The 18,325-nt window shown below is 44.5% G+C and overlaps 1 protein-coding gene across 3 annotated transcripts in view; it reads left to right on the top strand.

Annotated features, from left to right (window-relative positions):
• Positions 1 to 5,060: 5,060 nt before the first annotated feature.
• UBP1 (upstream binding protein 1) overlaps positions 5,061 to 18,325 on the top strand; it is a 58,330-nt gene continuing 45,065 nt past the window's right edge. The window contains exon 1 of one of the 3 annotated variants that reach the window (XM_039525426.1): positions 5,061 to 5,956. In XM_039525426.1, the coding sequence (XP_039381360.1) occupies positions 5,844 to 5,956 (113 nt within the window). In that variant the 5' untranslated portion in view covers positions 5,061 to 5,843. The remainder of the gene's footprint in view (positions 5,957 to 18,325) is intronic. The other 2 variants (XR_005594256.1, XM_039525427.1) reach the window with 2 other exon arrangements.

The following is an 18,325-nucleotide window of genomic DNA, read 5'->3' as shown; positions in this document are numbered from 1 at the left end:
TATGTGATAGTGAGGAAATTAAGTTTGCAGATGGAAGGTTGGACACACAATGCTCAGGTTCTATAAGAGGGGCAAACCATCATGTGAGTGAGTTCGTTCGTTTTTCTGTGGCTATAGGTTTCTAGCTCTCTGGCTTTCCCTAAGTTTTTCATCTTCCACTCGAGCATTGAGGAAGCTGGACCAGTGGACTCTTTTTTTAGTATGCCAGAGATGAGGCTGGTCCTTTGTCTCTACCACCAGGTTCTCAAGGAAGGGTGTGAGGATGTTAATCTAGGAAGTTTTATAGTAAATGATACCACATGTACCTCTAGAACAGTACTATTTCCTTTTAATTCTGGGGTTTGGAACTTTGATTACTTTTCCAATTTATGTTAATAAAAGTCTTGAAGGCTGTATTTTGCTCTCAGCATGAGTGTCCTTGTCATACATCCCAAGGGTCCTTACAACATGGAGGAGATTTAGTGCAACTGAGAGAGAGAGAAGTTATCTCTGAGCATTGTAATCCAAAGGGTTTTGTGAGTCAGGTGTTTGACGAGGAAGTAGAGCAGAAGAAAAGGAAGACTGAAGAGATATAAGGGATTTCTGTTGAATGTTTTAGTGGCTTGGGCAGAAATCGAATTAAGAAAATAGTCACTCAGAAAAGCCCAGCAAGCTTTGGAGGAGAAAGAGAAGACTATCCCGGAGCTAAAAAATCAGCTGCGTGTTGCTTCGGAGGCGTGATTAGTACTTTTCCAAAAGGGACAGGAGTTGGAGGGAAAGTTAGAATGGACTTAGTATCATGCACAGAAGGCAGGTGAGGAAACTCACTGGTGGCAGGAGGGAACAGCTGCCAAATTAAGATTGCTGGGTGGCTATACATCAGACTGTGGTCAGTTGTTGGATCAAATCAGGGAGTTGGAAGGTATTTGCGATGTAGTTAGAGAGAGAGAAGGCGAACTGACGCATGGCACCAGAATATAGGAGGACTTCAGAAATGCCCGCAACCGCAAGCTCCTTGAAAGAGATCATGAATAAAGAGGTGCAGGTGGTGACACAGATTGTCAGAGAGATAGGGGATGAGTTAGAGGAGGATGGAGTATCAGTTCCCAGCCCCATTGGTTTGGTGGAGCCAAAGGAGATAAACCAACCTGCAGGGACAATTACCAGAAGTAGGGCAAGAGAGTTAACTCAGGCTGACATGGTACCTTCAGGAGCAGAGTCAGAGACTCAGATTTAAGAGCAGCGGGGAGAGTCAGAAGAGGAAGTTAGCAGTGAAGCAGCTATGAGAAGTCTGCCAGCAGAAAAGGGAAGTCCCAGAGTGGCACAGCAGAAGATGGGAATTGAGCATCATTTTAGAGGAGACTAGTGATGCAGAGGAAGAGATTAGCGGAGGAAATAACTTTCTTCTGCATTCCTCACTACTAGAGGGTGTAGCCCCCCCCCCCAGGGCATACCTGGCTCCCCTGACTTTAAGAGGTGCCTCTCCTGCAAAGAATCGATTTCAGTAACGGACAAACACTTTCAATGTGTCCAGTACCTGGGAGAGTCCCATATCCCTCAGAAGTGCTCCCTCTGCCACCAGCTAAAGCTGAGGTCTCACAACCAGGAGCTCAAGTTAAAACTCCTCTGTATGGAGAAGGCACTCCAGTGCCAAGCCCGGATCATCCACAGAGCCTTCAAATTCAAAGGTGGTAGAGTCGTGGGGAAAAAAAAGCAGATTCCCCCCACCAAAGGCTTGAGAGAAAGAGCTCCAAGCCCCCAAACTGAGCTGTTGGCCTGCCAGAAGGGTTCCCCAGGGCAGTCAATCACCTTGGTATTAGCGGCTCTGAAACACGGTTCCTCCGCTATGAGCTCTGCCGCACTGCTTCGAGACACCAAGGGCTCAGGCTCTGAGGCAGAGGTATCGACTCATAAGGACAAAGACAAATACCATACTGTCTCTAAAGGAGGGTCACCGAGAATTCTGTCTAAGGAATGCTCTGCATCTTTACAACCATTGATACCGACAACATAGCACAGACTCTCCTCTGTGGTACTGAGTGAATCAATGGTACCACAAGAGTTCCGGTACCCTGGAGACCTGCTGATTGGGAAACAACCATTATCCCCAGTGCTCGGTCCTGGGGCCCCAGTAATGAGGATATCCCGGTGCCCAGAATCACCCTCCGCACTGGGCTGCATACCACGAATACCCTGGTCAGTGCCACCCTTACTCAGAAGTCTGACTGACCAGGAGGATGTCATTTCCCTGGCCCCTCATCATAGCCTGCTGTCACAGTACAAGATGACCTCCTGAGGTCCCTTCCAACCCTGACATTCTATGATTCTATAAAACTTTACTTATGAAGTTACATTAATAAAGTGAACAATTACAAACAATTTCATCAATTCTACACAGGCTGCCCCGGGGCTGTGGCGAGGAGAGAGGATTCCCTCCCTCCCCCCAGCTCTCTCTCGCTGCAGCAGCCCGGGGTGGAGGGAGAGGCGCCTCTCCCTGCCTGTGTGGCCCTTGATAGCCTGCTGTGCGGCCGCGCAGCACAGAGGGAACTTAGGAGCCCGATCTCCCTCCCTGTGCACAGAAGCACTCAAACTTTGGAACTGGTGCATCCATCACAACATGCTAATCTCAGCTGTCTGTCTACTAGGGATACAGAACGTGACAGCCGACAGTCTCAGTTGGAACTTTTCTCATGATTACAAATGGGAACTGAACTCCTGAGGTGCTTCAAGACATAGTTGCCCTTTAGGGAACCCCAACTATAGATCTCTTTGCTACTTACTGGAACAAGAAATTCCAGTATTGTTCCAGGGCTAACCTGGGGAAACATTCAGTGTCAACTGATGATGAAGTAAACTGCAGAATTGCTAAAGCCAGCTCTGCATTTGGCCGATTGCGCTCCGTCTGGGAACGTGGAGGGATCAGCTACCAACGAAGCTGAAGGTCTACCGAGCAGTGGTGCTTCCAACTCTGCTGTACGCCTGCGAGACGTGCACTGTCTATCGGAGTCATGCACGAAGGCTCAATCACTTCCACATTTCCTGTCTGTGAAAGCTTCTAAAAATCAGATGGCAGGACAAAGTGCCTGATACTGAAGTCCTTACCATCACACTGCTGATGAGAGCCCAGACTAGATAGGCCGGACATGTTGTGAGAATGTCAGACAAGCGCATTCCTAAACAGCTCTTCTACGGAGAACTCACCCAGGGAAAGCGCTCCCATGGAGGACAAAAGAAGCAGTTCAAGGACACGCTGAAGACCTCTCTGAAGTCCCTCGAGATCAACATCGCCACATAGGAAACCCTCGCACTGAACCGTCCAGCATGGCGCAGCCTCATTCATACAGGCAGTAATACCTCTGAGGCGAGGCGTACTGCTGAGGCTGAAAGAAAGCGTGAGCTGCGCAAGTCCAGAGCTGCCCCCACATCATCGACAGTGCCATCACATCTGCCCGACGTGTGACAGGACGTTCCACGCCCCAATCGGACTGATCAGTCATCTTCGGACGCACAGAGTCCGGTCATTGAACAAATGAGTTGTTGAGGTCTTCATCGACAACGATGGACGAACATCAGTTATTACAAGCAAGGGAAACCTTACATTGGGTTTGGGATCTATGCAGTTCCACCTGAGGGAAAAGGAGAGCATTGGGAGAAGGCATATTCCATGCACCCCACATTAGGCCCAATATACTGAATTAGCAGCAGTGGCTTGTGTTTTGGAGTAATGTGTGCAAGTTCCATTATGGAAAGTGAATATTGTATCCCAAGCCATCAAAACCTCCATCCCTTGATTAAAAATTTGCATTTTCTTTCTTATTTCTATTCTCTTCAAGGATTCTGAATCTGGTATCTGTGTAAGGCCCCATGACTTTAGCATCCTGTGATATTTTAATATAATTCCTACCTCTTTTGCCACATTTCTCTACCTTTACCATTTTCAGAAGTCATTCCTTAACCCCAGCACAATATTCCAAGGCTCTCCAAAGTCCTGCTCTCAGTTCAGCTTTTTTTTACAGCTTATATATTTATTGGCTTTAGAGCTACAGTTTCTCTTACTATTTAAAAAATTTTATCCAGAGTTTTAGTAAGACCGTAGCAGTAGTCTGGCAGTGGGTTGATCTAGCGCTAAATAAGCAATTGTTTCCCATTGTTTGTTGATTTTCTTCCTTTTTTTAAAATGACTGGTTACACTTTTAATTCAAGAGTAGGTAACAGCTATAGGTAATTGGCTTACATAGGGAGGGGGAGAGACTAAGGTGCTTAGATATCTTGGTTTTACAAAGACAGTTATGGGGCTTTGTCTTACAGTGGTGCCTATTACCCCACCTTGATTTTCCAGAGGCCACATGGTTTACTGTCCTCAACATCAGCAATAGCTTTTGGATGTTATACTGGCCCCCATTTCCCAGTACTGAGTTGTGTTTAGTTTTCAAGGGGTCCAATATTTCGGGACCCATTTAACCCCTAAGGTTCCTCTGCATTATTTCCTGCTTAGATGAGGCAGGTCCTGTTGCAAATTTCTAAACCAATAATGTTAAGACCTCCCTATGGCAAAGTGCGCCGGGGGCAAATGAGAGGAGAAAATATGGGGTTTGCCTGCAGAGCAAAAAAAAAAAAAAAAAAGGCCCAACGCTTCACTACTGAGCCAGTCCCGATTTTCTGAGACATCTGGTCCCCCCGCTGCCTCCCAAGTGCACCCCAGGCTCTTAACACACACCCCCCTTGCAGGCCGCAAGCGCTCTTGGAGCCAGGCCCCGCCCCAGGCAATGACGTGCCCAGGCTGCCCTGCCCATTTCTTTGCCTGTCACTCTACTGCCGGCCATTTCCTTATCCCGGAGAGTGACAGAGCCCCACCTCCCTTTCCAGCATGGATTGGTTCCTACAGCTGTCAGTCTTAGCCTCCAACCAGTAGCAAGGGCAGGGTTAACGCAAGCGCTGTTGGTGCAGGTACGTCCCAAATCCGCGCCGCCAATGAGGGCGGGCTGTAATACAGGCCACCAGGGCGACAACAGTTCCCAGCATGCACCAAAGGCTAAGCGCGAGCGGGCTGCGCAATGCATGTTGGTGTTTATAGTGACTTCTCCCGGAGTCGCTCGCAATCGACGTCGCGAGGCGTGGGGCACTGCCTTTTGATTGGCTACCGCCTCCCTTCGATGTCCTGATTGGACAGCCTTGCTGCCCGCCAACCAGCTCCAGCCAACCTTTCCTCTCGCTATGGCTAAGCCCCGCCCCGGTAGGGGACCTGAACGGGGAAGGGGAAATAGCCGCCCGCCATGTTAGTACAGGTTCTGTAGCCGCGCTGGAGCGGAGACCCCGGCAGAGCCCAGTCCCCGGAGCGCCCGACAAGCAGCGGCGCCGCCGCGTCTCTCAGCGGGGTGCTCGGAGCCTGGCCGGGGAGACGGGGACAGCGGTACCGGGAGGGAAGCGGCGCTGGCGGCCCGGGCTGTTCTCGCCGGCGGCGGGTCCCCGTCTGGGCTGTAGCCGGCGGCGGGTCCCCGGGCAGGGGGCGGTGCTGCTGCCGCTTCTCCCGTGAACGATGCGGCACCCGCCGCTGGGCTGGGTCGGAGCTCGGCCGGCGGCGGCCCCTTGCTGTGTCCGGGCCGAGGCCGCCGGGTCCCGGGCCCCACGCGGCGGCCGGGCGAGCGCAGGATGCTGAGAGCGGCCCCGCGCCCTGGTGCTGCTGCCGCGGGGAAAGGGCCCCCCCGGGGCTGAACGCGGACTCTCCCCTTCCTCTCCCGGGCTCTCGGCGCCTCCCCCGGGCCCTACCCGCCCCCGCCGAGTCACCGCCTCCCACAGGAGTCGCGGCGGCGGCGGCGGGGCTGAGCTGCTCCTCCCCCCGGCCGGGCCGGGCCGCGCGGCGGAAGATGGCGTGGGTGCTGAAGATGGATGAAGTGATCGAGTCCGGGCTGGCGCACGATTTTGATGCCAGCCTCTCCGGCATCGGGCAGGAGCTGGGAGCCAGCGCCTACAGCATGAGGTACCCGGACCGCCGCGGCCAGGCAGGCCCCGCTACGCCGTCAGTGCTGCCCCCACAGGCGCTGCGACACTCCCGGTGCCTGGCCACATGTTGGGCACCAGCCCAGCGTGTACCCTCCGCCCCGCTACGGTGGGGGGGGGGGCAGCCAGATCCCGGTCCCTTCTTCCTCCAGCACGTGCCCAGAGCCCGCCTTGGGCGTTACTCCTTCGTACAGAGACGATACCCCCATACCCCAATAACGTGTACTGGGGTGGGGACGCGGACAGGCAGATGGCACCGTCTACAGTAGCCCGTGTTTGCAGAGACTAGTACTGGGTTGCTCTGAGCCTCTTGTGCAGCTTAGCTTTAAACGTCTCCAGGGATGGGACTTTCTAATAGGGAATGTACCCAGGTTGCAGAAGTCTTTCCAAAATGCAGATATTCTTAACATAAGCGCTGCTAGTTTTAGATCTGTGTTCTTCCCTAAATCTACTTTTCTTGTTCTTTTGCATCCTTCAGGGTGGTAGTCTGTCATGTTTCCCAAAATAGGTGTTAACTAAATAAAAACAACTTAACTAATTTTTCATTAACTAATAACTTTTATTGTTCTTCCATGAGCTCTGATAGTCAGCATTCTTTCAAGCATAGTATCTAGTTGTACTTTTATTAGGCAGCTCATCTTTTGCTTAATAATGGTGACTGAGTCGCTGTGCAACCTAAAATAGCAATGGCTTTTATTGTTTTTTTTTCTATCATGACACTTTTCCAATTCATACCCAATTTTACAGTCTGTTCTCATTAGGTATATTTTCCCATTATGGGTTTCCAGGTGTTCTTTTCCACTGAAAGTGTTTAAGGTGCCCATCGCTATGGCATCTGGGTGCACTTCAAATTTAAATGTTTATTTAGAATAAATAGATTATATTTCACCTTCCTTCCTTTACTGGTAACACCAATCTAGTTAACCTTAAAGGACAAAGATGGAGTAGTGAAAAACCTAGCCGTAGGCTCAGTGCCAAGAAGTTCCAGAACCTGATTGGGAAAGCTTAGATAAAGAGACAAATCTCATATTGGGCAGTAAAGGTAACGAGGCGTGAACTTGGACATGTATCCAATAGGACCTAATTTCAGAGGCGGGGACTTGCTGTTTAAAATGCTGCCCTTCTCTGCACATCATCTTTGGACCAGACAAAGCATTTTCTTAATAACAGATGACCTACTGGTGCATAGGTGATAGCTGGCTACTGAGATAACTGGATTTTATTCAGTTTAAGGTTTTGTCAAGTAACAAGTACCTTGAATTTAGTCCACAAAAGAATTGGTATCAAATACAGTATGTAAAGCACAAGTGTTTTATATACTCTTGGTAGCTTACTCTAATCAGTTTGGTGGCAAAACTGAGCATTAGCTGAAGCTTCTGAGTGGTCTTCAAAGTCCAAGTATTCTAGTGTGTATACTTTCCAAGATGATTCTCATTTAATTCACTTACCTGCACTTTTAAAATAGCGATTTTTGTTAAAGGTCTGCCAATCTGACAAATTAGGTACTCTCTTTTATTATTAACTTCACAGGTAGCACATTCCCACTTGAGATTGTTGATATATATTCACTCAGCTCTCCTGTGTGGTAGCCCATCTTTCTGACCCATTCTCTTTATCTCAGTCAAGATCTGAGATGCTTCATTTCATGGGAATGAAGTTGTGTACCAGGTGGTGCAGGGCCTGCAGTTCTTGCCTGAGCTGTTTTTATAATCAGTTATTTTTGTGAGGTTAACTTTTTCTTCTTGTCCATTTCTTTATTTTTCTTAGTTTTTTTTTTTTAAATTATCATTTATTTCCTCTAGCTTACTAGTAGGCTAGTTCCTAATAAAACTCTTCTCTCAGGTATGTTTTTAAACACTTCTTGTTCCCTGTAACCAGTCTGGCTATCATTAACTCACTCTACTTTTTATTTATTTTTTAAAATCATTGTTCAGGCTTCCTCTCAAATGTCAGCTGATTTTATACACCTATTTTTGGAGCATTTTCTTTGTTTTATTTGAAAGAAAAAGTGTGGTTAAAAAAGCAAACTGACTTTTGAGTAGTCATGTGTAAAATGTGGTGTTTCTTCTGGTTCTTTATTATCTAGCTGAGGAATTCTGATCTGAGCTTTGTTTATGATGCCTTTCCTTCCATGCTTATAGATTTTAATTCTTCCTATTGCATGGTATTGTTTCTTAGCTCCAGTACTGCTGCACCCTGTGAATCCATTTCTTACTATGCGAATGCTCCTCTTTTCTCAGTCATGTCTTCCTTTGTGTTTGGTACCCAATCTGAGATTTTGCTGTTTATAGAGGATATAAATCATGGTCTCATAAGAAGTTATCACTCAAATAGTAGCCATAGCAGCAGCATTTAAAACATTTTTAAATTAAAAAAAAATGTGCAAGTTGTAAATTGCATGTAAGAATCTAAAGTCAATATTGCACATATTTTTAGGGTTACAATAAAGCACAAACTAAGTTATTTTTAGATAACCTATGGGCAAAAACATTAGCACTATTTTGCAATTTTCATCTTTAAGTATGTGGTCAAAGGAATTATCTAATTGGGATTGTATTAGTCTTTGGATAAAGTTCAGAGTAGATTACCCAAATACGTTGGGGTTTTAGGTACCAACAACAGATATGTTAGGTCTTGTATCTGCAGTAGGACATAGTAGGGTATGATTTGGGTTAATGATGGTGACATAAATGGAAAAATAAAAGCAAGTGATGGAATGTAAAGAATGTGACCATGAGTCTATTCTCTTGTGCCTGTTTTTGTATGAGCAGTCCAATATTTGTAATCTCTGGAAGGAAGTGACAGAAGAATGTGTTCATCTTTTGAAAAATAGGCTTGCTATATAGAAATAAACTTCTAGATCATATGTCCATGCTCTGTCTCTCTAAAGGAAGACTAGCATGTGCTTCCTGCCCCACTGCCAGTCTTCAGTATTTGATGACCTGAACACTATTTTTCTATGTGGGGATTCTCACCCAAGTTGATGGTCAGTTTATGTCCCAAAGTATAAGATGTCAGCCAGACCAGCATTTCTCCAAATAGAATTCCTGTGGATGTCTGTTAATCAATGTCAATATTAAAGGGATGCTGTCAACCTGAAATTGACTAATTTTAAAATGTCCAGGTTTTAATGATACTCTTTAAATAGATCATGAAATTTAAAAATATATTTAAAAACATCTTTTTCTGATCATCTGTTTAAGTGTCTTTTATGCTACAGAGAAACTAACTCTACATATGAAACACTTGATGTGTACCTAGTGCTGTTAAATGTACAGAAAACAAAACAACCCCCTGAACCGGAGAGAGAAAAAAATCAAATATTTTTTGCTAAGTTCTTTCAGTGATGGTAATTTTGGCTGTTACGAGTAACTGTACTAGCTATGACACTCACAGAAACATGACATTAAGTGCTTTTAAAGTAGGTCCTGTCAAAGTTCATGACCAAAACCAGTATGGTTCCGCAGCCCTGTGAAAAATTCTTAAGCTGTGTATTCTGAAAGAAGGTTAACGTAATCCAGATGCAGTAAACGTGGTTCTTTTGGGGCAAATGAGTGTGTTTTGTGTGTATTTTTTTAATAAGGCATCAGATAGTGAAGGCTGTGTCAAGAGAAAGTGTTCATCTAAGAAACGATTCACTTTTTCTGTGGTGGAAAGAGAATTTTTTTCTTTTCATATCATGAGCGCCGTGAGCCTTCATTTAAATTAAATCAGATTACTAATATAGTTTTTTCATGTTCTATACTTAGCCAGTTTTGAAAAAACTCTTTTGGTTTAAAAACTGCAGTTTTCAGTATTCATAAGTTACCTGCCAAAATATGGCCTACCATTTGGGGATTTGTATATTTAAACTCTGTAACTGAGAGCCAACAATAGCCATTAACAGTGAGCTAGAAAAAAATCATGTAAATGTATGTGGGAAGTAGGGTGACTAGATGTCCTGATTTTATAGGGACAGTCCTGATGTTTTGGGCTTTGTCTTGTATAAGCTTTGTGACAAAGTTCCTCCTCTACCTTGGTGGGTCCTGCGCTTATTGACAGATTTGCTCACCTCAGTGATCTTCCCCATAGTCTGGGTCAACTTCTCCTGTGTCTGATCAGGAGTTGGGAGGTTTGGGGGGAACCCGGGCCCACCCTCTACTCTGGGTTCCAGCCCAGGGCCCTGTGGATTGCAGCTGTCTATAGTGCCTCCTGTAACAGCTGCATGACAGCTACAACTCCATGGGCTACTTCCCCAGGGCCTCCTCCAAACACCTTTTTTATCCTCACCACAGGACTTTCCTCCTGGTGTCTGATAACGCTTGTACTCGTTAGTCCTCCAGCAGCTCTCCCTCTCACTCTCAGCTCCTTGAGCCTCTTGCTCCCAGCTCCTCACACACACTTCCTCTCCTCTGGCTCCCCCTTGCCTGACTGGAGTGAGCTCCTTTTTAAACCCAGGTGCCCTGATTAGCCTGCCTTGATTGGCTGCAGGTGTTCTAATCAGCCTGTCTGCCTTAATTGGTTCTAGCAGGTTCCTGATTACTCTAGTGCAGCCCCTGCTCTGGTCACTCAGGGAACAGAAAACTATTCATCCAGTGACCAGTATATTTGCCCTCTACCAGACTTCTGTACCCCACTGGTCTGGGTCTGTCACAGCACCTATTACACTCCACCCCCTGTCCTGATTTTTCACACTTACTGTCTGGTCACCCTAGTGGGAAGTGTAATGCTTGTTAGTTAAATTACTACTATTCAAAACTGTGTGTGCAGTAGAGAAACTAAGGTTTTGTCCACTTTTGTAAATTTACCAAAACAGCTATTATGAAATAGTTACTTTGGAATAAACCCCATGTGCAGAACTTTATTCTAGAAGTGGATTAAGCTAAATCAGGAAAAAGTACTCGTACTCTGGAACAAGAGCCTTAACACCAGAGCTTATACCAGAATAACTATTCTGGTATATGCAGCAAAGAGTCCTGTGGCACCTTATAGACTGACAGACGCATAGGAGCATGAGCTTTCATGGGTGAATACCCACTTCGTCAGATGCATGCTATTCTGGTATAGCTATTTCAGTATATTTCCAATTGTAGACAAGCCCTTAAAGGATCTGTTCAGTTTGACTTTGCTGCATCTTGGGAAAGTTAGGAGTGGCCTTGGGGTTGGAACTGCGTCTCTTGGGATTAAGAACCAAAACAAAGAATGGAGGATGGGGAGCTGAAATTAACACAATCATTCTTTCACCCTGACAGTATCTGAGGGAACTCCTTACAGCCTGGGGTGTTGGAGGTTTGTGGAACTTCAAAAATAATCTATTCCCTTGCTAAACAGAGGCCTTGCAATTGAACAGGATCCATGGACACTAGCTGGCTAGAACTCCCAGTTCTTTTCCCCACTAATGGGGGGTGTGTGTGAGATTGTTTGGATCTCACAGTTGGGGTCCCCCCTCGTGGATTATGTTGGTGTCTGGCTGTTTGTCTCATAGCTCTTTAGATGCCCGATAAACTGCTCAAGCTCTGCACTAACAAAGTAAAATATTTAGGTGAGTGATTCAGTACATACTTCTCATGTATTTGTGGGCACTTACTTTTGACAGATCAAATTACTGTTTAATATAGTTCCTGTAACATTACATCATTTTCTAAACAAACTTGAATCTTTGTCCAGATTTCTTGTATAGTTACACACATCAAATTATCTAAGTCAGCGGATCTCAAGCTTTAGCAGCCCAAGGCCCCCCATTTTGATTTAGAAATTTCAGGGACCCCCAAACCCCTCGCTAAGCCCCAGGCCCTGCCCTCATTCCCCCCCTTCTCTCAAGGCTCCACCCCACCCTTGTCCCTCCTCTTCCCTGTTTCTTTCTGCACCCTTCTCCAGTGTACCCCGTCCCCGCGCCTCCCCTTCCCACCCAGTGCCTCCTGCATGCCGCTGAACAGCTGTTCCCCAGTATGCAGGAGGCACAGGGAGAGAGGGGGGGTGGAATTGATCAGTGGGGCCCCCAGTTTGTGAAACACTAAGTGATCATTGAGTTTTCCTCTTAATATTTTAAAACTTCTGAGCTGCTTTTTTAACAATAGATCAAACCGCTTTTGCACTTCTTTTCTTTAAATATTATATTTTGTGTTTGGCTATTTTTTTCCACATACAAATATAAAGCACAATTTATATGAATATAACCTTATTTTTATTGTAGTAGATCCCAGAAGTCATGCTCCAATTAGGACTGCAGGTTTGTTATACTGGGTGCTGTGCAAAACGTAGACACAATCCGTGTCCTGAAGAACTTGCAGTCTAAAAATTTATGGTATAAAAATGTCATACATAAAACCATATGATTACATATTACAGATACCTTTTTAATAGAATGATAAATGTGTTTACATTTTTTGTACTGCTATCAATTTTTATTTATGGTAATGACCCCAATATTCTAGATCAGTGGTGTCCAACGTTTTTAGCCTGATGGCTGAACACATTTCTAAAAGGTCAAGGAGACATAGTTAGTACTTCAAGACAGATTCTGTTGAACTTGCCTAGCTAGTTCCTATGCCTCCCTCCTTACAACCTGTGATGAAAGGTGTGTGTGGGGAGCAGAGCAGCAGAGTGGCTTTGCATACTGCTTTTCAGTATCCCCGATGGCATTGATCCCATGACCATAACCAGCTGGCACAAGTTGGGGCAGCCAAGTGGTTTCTGTAACCTGTGCTGAGATGGGCAGAGAACAAGGGAGATGTAACTGGTGGCTGTTTCTCCGATTCTCCTTGCTCCTTTTCCTGGATTGCTGTGGGTTGTATGAGAAAGGGGAGCCATCCTTTGCTAGGTGCTCTCACAGGAACGACTATAAGCAGTTCCATAGAGCGTGTTGAGGGCTTCATAGTACACAGTCTTCTGGGAGCTTTCCCCTCCTGAACTCTGATGGCACTGTGCTCCTTACAGAGAAGACGCAGATTCTCCAGATGGGCTGAACATTTTGAAGCAGTTCTCAATTGACCCTCAGTCATCAATGATGAGGCCATTGACAAGATGCCCCAGGTTGCAGTCAATGACTCCATGGATGCTTCACCAGAAGAGGACGAAGTGAAGAAAGCCATCAACCAGCTGTCAAGTGGCAAATCCCCAGGGTCAGATGCCATACCAGCAGAGTTGTACAAAGTCGGTGGACCTGTGCTGCTACGGAAACTCACTGAGCTGTTTCAGTCCTTCTGGAAGCAGGGATCCATTCCACAGGAATTTAGAGACGCGTCCATCATGCACCTCTATAAGAGGAAGGGCAATCGCCAGGTATGCAACAATCACCGTGGAATCTCGCTGCTCTCTACAGCGGGGAAAGTTCTTGCACGGGTTTTGTTGAACCAACCTATCACTCACCTGGAGCAGGGCTTACTGCCAGAATCACAGTGCGGCTTCCGCAAGGGGCGTGGGACTATTGACATGATCTTCGCTGCGCGTCAGCTACAGGAGAAATGTCAAGAGCAGAACCGTGAACTCTACACAACTTTTGTGGACCTCATGAAAACGTTCGACTCTGTCAGTCGCCAGGGCCTGTGGAGGATCATGTTGAAATTCGGCTGTCCAGACCGATTCATACGAATGGTACGTCAATTTCATCACGGTATGATGGCTTGTGTCCTGGATAACGGTGAAACATCTGAGGCCTTCCCAGTCATCGGCATCAAGCAAGGGTGTGTTTTAGCACCCACTTTGTTTAGCATGATATTCTCTGCCAACTCTGACTGATGCCTTTCAACACTGCACTGAAGGAGTAGGCCTGAAGTACAGAACCGATGGGAAACTATTCAATCTGAGGCGACTGCGTGCCATCACCAAGGTGAAGGAAACTGTACTTCGAGACTTTCTCTTTGCCGATGATTGTGCTCTGAATGCTAGTATAGAGCCAGAAATGCAAGCCAGTATGGACAAGTTTTCATCTGCATGCAACAACTTCGGCCTCACCATTAACATCAAGAAGACTGAGGTCATGCACCAGCCAGCTCCCCGCACTCTGTACTCAGAACCGTCCATCCCTGTAAATGGACAGAGACTTCAGGCAGTGGACCACTTCACGTACCTGGGCAGTACTCTTTCTCGAGCAGTGTCAATCGATGATGAAGTAAAGTGCAGAATTGCTAAAGCCAGCTCTGCATTTGGCCGATTGCACTCCAACATCTGGGAACGTCAAGGGATCAGCCTACCAATGAGGCTGAAGGTCTACCGAGCAGTGGTGCTTCCAACTCTGCTGTACGCCTGTGAGACGTGGACTGTCTATCGGAGTCATGCACAAAGGCTCAATCACTTCCACGTTTCCTGTCTGCGAAAGCTTCTAAAAATCAGATGGCAGGACAAAGTGCCCGATACTGAAGTCCTTATCACTGCTGATGAGAGCCCAGACCAGATGGGCCGGACATGTCGTGAGAATGTCAGACGAGCGCATTCCTAAACAGCTCTTCTACGGAGAACTCGCCCAGGGAAAGCGCTCCCATGGAGGACAAAAGAAGCGGTTCAAGGACACTCTGAAGACCTCTCTGAAGTCCCTTGAGATTAACATCACCACATGGGAAACCCTCACACTGAACCGTCCAGCATGGCGCAGCCTCATTCACACAGGCAGTAATACCTCTGAGGCGAGGCGTACTGCTGAGGCTGAAAGAAAGAGTGAGCTGCGCAAGTCCAGAGCTGCCCGCACATCGACAGTGCCATCACATGTCTGCCCGACGTGTGACAGGACGTTCCATGCCCGAATCGGACTGATCAGTCATCTTCGGACGCACAGAGTCCGGTCATCGAACGAATGAGTTGTTGAGGTCTTCATCGACAACGATGGACGAACATCATCCTCGGCTCAGGCTCATAGCCAGTTGACTTTCCATCCTGCTGTCTCTGAAGCTCCCGCAGCCTGTCAGGGAAGAAGGCAGTGGAGTAGCCAGAGTTACTGTCCTCTCCTATAAAGCAGCAGGGGACTTTCTGAGCAGCTGCAAGGCAGGGGGGCCAGGGCTGCTGCTTGCTCCTCTCTCTCTCATCAGAGCTGTTCTGGAGCTGCTGAAGAGCTGCAGAGATTGGGAGGATTTGGGGATGATGGATTTGTCCCTTTCTTGTAAGTGACTACTTACTTTAACATTGCAGAGCTTGGCTGTGGGAGCACAAGTTTTACCTTATCAAATACTCATTAATACATACATTTGTGAGAAGTCACAATTTAGAGCCCCAAAGGCCACAAGTGACCTCTGGACCACAGCTGATATATCAATGCTGCATACATAAAAAAAGATGCTTAAAAAAAAGATTGATCTAATAAAAAACTAAAAAAAATTGAGTGTCAGTTTCACTTTTTTAATAAAAAATTGAAAAAAAAAATTTTTTTTTATATATAAATATGACGACTCCCCAATTACTCTGTGGCCTTGGGAGCCAGCTGTTTTCTTCACAGAGGAAGTAGTTCAGAAGGGATTTGTATTTGGGAAGGGAGGTGACCTTGTGGACCAGGCAAGGAAGACATTTCCAAGTGTAGGGCTGGCATAGAAGAAAATAGAGGTCACTGTGAGAAGGATGTGAAGACAAAATTGTCTGAAGCATGTTGTTGTGAGCATTGTTTGTTTTGAAAAAAAATCAAAAAAGAGGAGCTCTAGCTTGATTGATTTTCTCCATTGGAGAAGAGGAGAGAGAAAAAAATAAATAGAGATAGAGAGATAATAGATATATATAAAAAAACAAATTTAAGGTGGTAAAATAAAATGAAGAAAAAGTTAGATGAGAGAGAAAGATTAAAGTTGAGTAAGTTTTTTTTTTTCAAGTGTAAAGTAGAGATTATGACTGCCACCTGTGCCAAAAGTGTAAAGAGTCCAGGGTGGTTAAATCTCTGCTTTTTATTGAAATCAGATTTTTTGGTTTACATTAAATATATTTTTATTTAAAAAAATAAACCTGCTTAAAATTAAATTTGAAATTTTGACTTAGATGCTAAACTTACTAAATGTAAAAAATAAAATATAATAATAATAAGATAAGAGAAGAAAGAAAAAATAAATGAAGAAAAACCTATAATAGATGGGGTGTGCTATGTGATGCTGATGTTCATCTTCAAATCAAACATTTATTTTTTGTAAAAGCAAATTTTTTGAAATTTTGAAATTACTTCACTGAAAATACTTCAGCTTTCTTCACTGGAGGAGGAGAGGAGGAAGGGGATCCCAACTAATTCTCCCCAAATGACTATTGTGAGCTGTTTATTAAAAACTTGCCTATGCCGATGAAAACTTGTGAAGAAAAGCAGGACAAAATAGATGGAACTATGGCAGCCAAAAGTAATCAACGTAAGACTGAACATAAGATTGAAGAGAAATGTAGAAGATATGCTAAATATACTGAAACCTGTTTCTATAACTTTGGAATTGTTGCTTTGCTTTAATGCTGTGAAAGTTTGAGTTTCAAGCAAAGCAACACTGATAGATAAATAACAAACAAAAAATTTAAATGTCAGTGTCAGTGCAGCAAGCAGATGAAGAAATACCATCTAATTTTTTTTTTTTCTTGCTAACAACACAAACACAAGGTAGTAGCCTAACAGCCAAAGAGGAAGATAGAGGAAGATAGATGTTATCTCTCTCAGTCATCCATATCAATCATCATATCCATAATATATACAGGATGGAACATGTCTAGAAATACACTGTATCCTGGTTAGCATAAAACTTAGTGTAAAGTTAGTTAAATATAAATTGCAAAGCAACATGTGGTTTACTGGTCTTCTATGAAGTTATGGGTTCTTTCAATGTGGGCATGGTTTCCAACCCCCATTCTGCTTTAAATAAAACCTGTGGGAATATTCAGTCTTAAAAATCGTGAGTGGTAAATAGCATTGCTTCCTCAATTATTGTGGAGAAAAATTTGAATAGCAGATAGTCTTAAAGGTGATTTGTAAAGCTAAACTGAATTCATGCATGGATGTATACTGAATGCCACCACTAACCAGAGTATGGAAGGCTTATTCAAGGAAATAAATTTAATTTACCTTGGAGAGGCTGGGGAGAGAAGAAACTTCCTTCTAAGTATCTTCTGTGTTTTGTTTTTAAAGCTAAACTATTAACCTACACCTGTACTGTCTGGCTGCTGGAGGCATTCAGTTTATATTTTCTGGGTTTAACTAAATTTTGGTTTGATTTATACAGTTCACCTTTCATTGTTTAGAAGCTCTTTGCCACTGGTAAGCATTGGTCCCTGGATTCTGACATTGTCAGCACCAAATGCCAGATTCTCTGTTTTTTGTGCTGGGGAATTTTTAGAAGCCAATGTGGTATATATTGAATTTTAAATAGTTGCCAACTGATATATCTCAAACAGTCGTATATTGTTAGTACTGCAGGTAGAAAAAAAGATGTTTAAATGATGGTAACTGTCTACTGGAACAAATAACTGAAAGTGTGGTGGATTCTCCGTCACTTGAAATCTTTAAAACAAAATTGTCTTTTTAAAAAAGAAGCTGTAGCTTAATCAGAAGTTATGGGTTTGTTGTAAGAATTATGGAGTAAATTTCTGTGACTTGTGTTATGCAGCAGATCAGACTAGATTATCTGGCCTTCAGCATATTTGAAATAATACATCTTTTCCCGAAAGGTGCTTTCCACTGTATGTAGACCATGTGTATGTGAGCAATATTTTAACAATGGCACAAGTTGCTACCTTGCAACAATATTTTTTTTAAGTATGTCACCTCTAGATTCTAAAATTATCTGAACTTTTTCCAGTTCTGAGTGTGAGGTTACGGTTACCTGGGTATTGTTGTTTTTGCCTTCCATTTCCTCTCAAAAGGATTGCATGGCTTATGGAATATTCTTGGGGATTGTTGGGCAGATGGCATCTCTCCATGTGGCTTCAGCTTTTAAACAAATGGTCTAAAGAAATCTTGAGTTAAACGTTTTCCATTACAGTAGAACCTCAAAGTTACGAACACCTTGGATACGGAGGTTGTTTGCAACTCTGAACAAAATGTTACAGCTTTTGTTTAAAAATTTTTTACAACTGAACATTGATTTAATACAGCTTTGAAACTTAACTGTGCAGAAGAAAAAATGCTGCTTTCCTTTTTATTTTTTTAGTAGTTTGTGTTTAACACAGTACTGTACTGTATTTGCTTTCATTTGTCTCTGCTGTTGCCTGATTATGAACTTCCGGTTCCAGATGAGGTGTGTGGTTGACTAGTCAGTTTGTAATTCTGAGGTTCTACTGTATTTCCTGTCATCACTTTCTATTCCTTTTCTTTGTCTGGGGAAGGCTTTATATACTTGGAGCTGGCTGTTTTAGACAAGAGTCAGCAGAATTTACTAAACACTTAAGTGAAAATACATGCTTGGTAGCTGCATCCATATTGAGGGTGGCC

This window comes from Mauremys reevesii, linkage group 2 (assembly GCF_016161935.1).
Source record: "Mauremys reevesii isolate NIE-2019 linkage group 2, ASM1616193v1, whole genome shotgun sequence".
Lineage (NCBI taxonomy): Eukaryota > Metazoa > Chordata > Testudines > Geoemydidae > Mauremys > Mauremys reevesii.
This window is presented reverse-complemented; position numbering and strand designations above follow the sequence as displayed.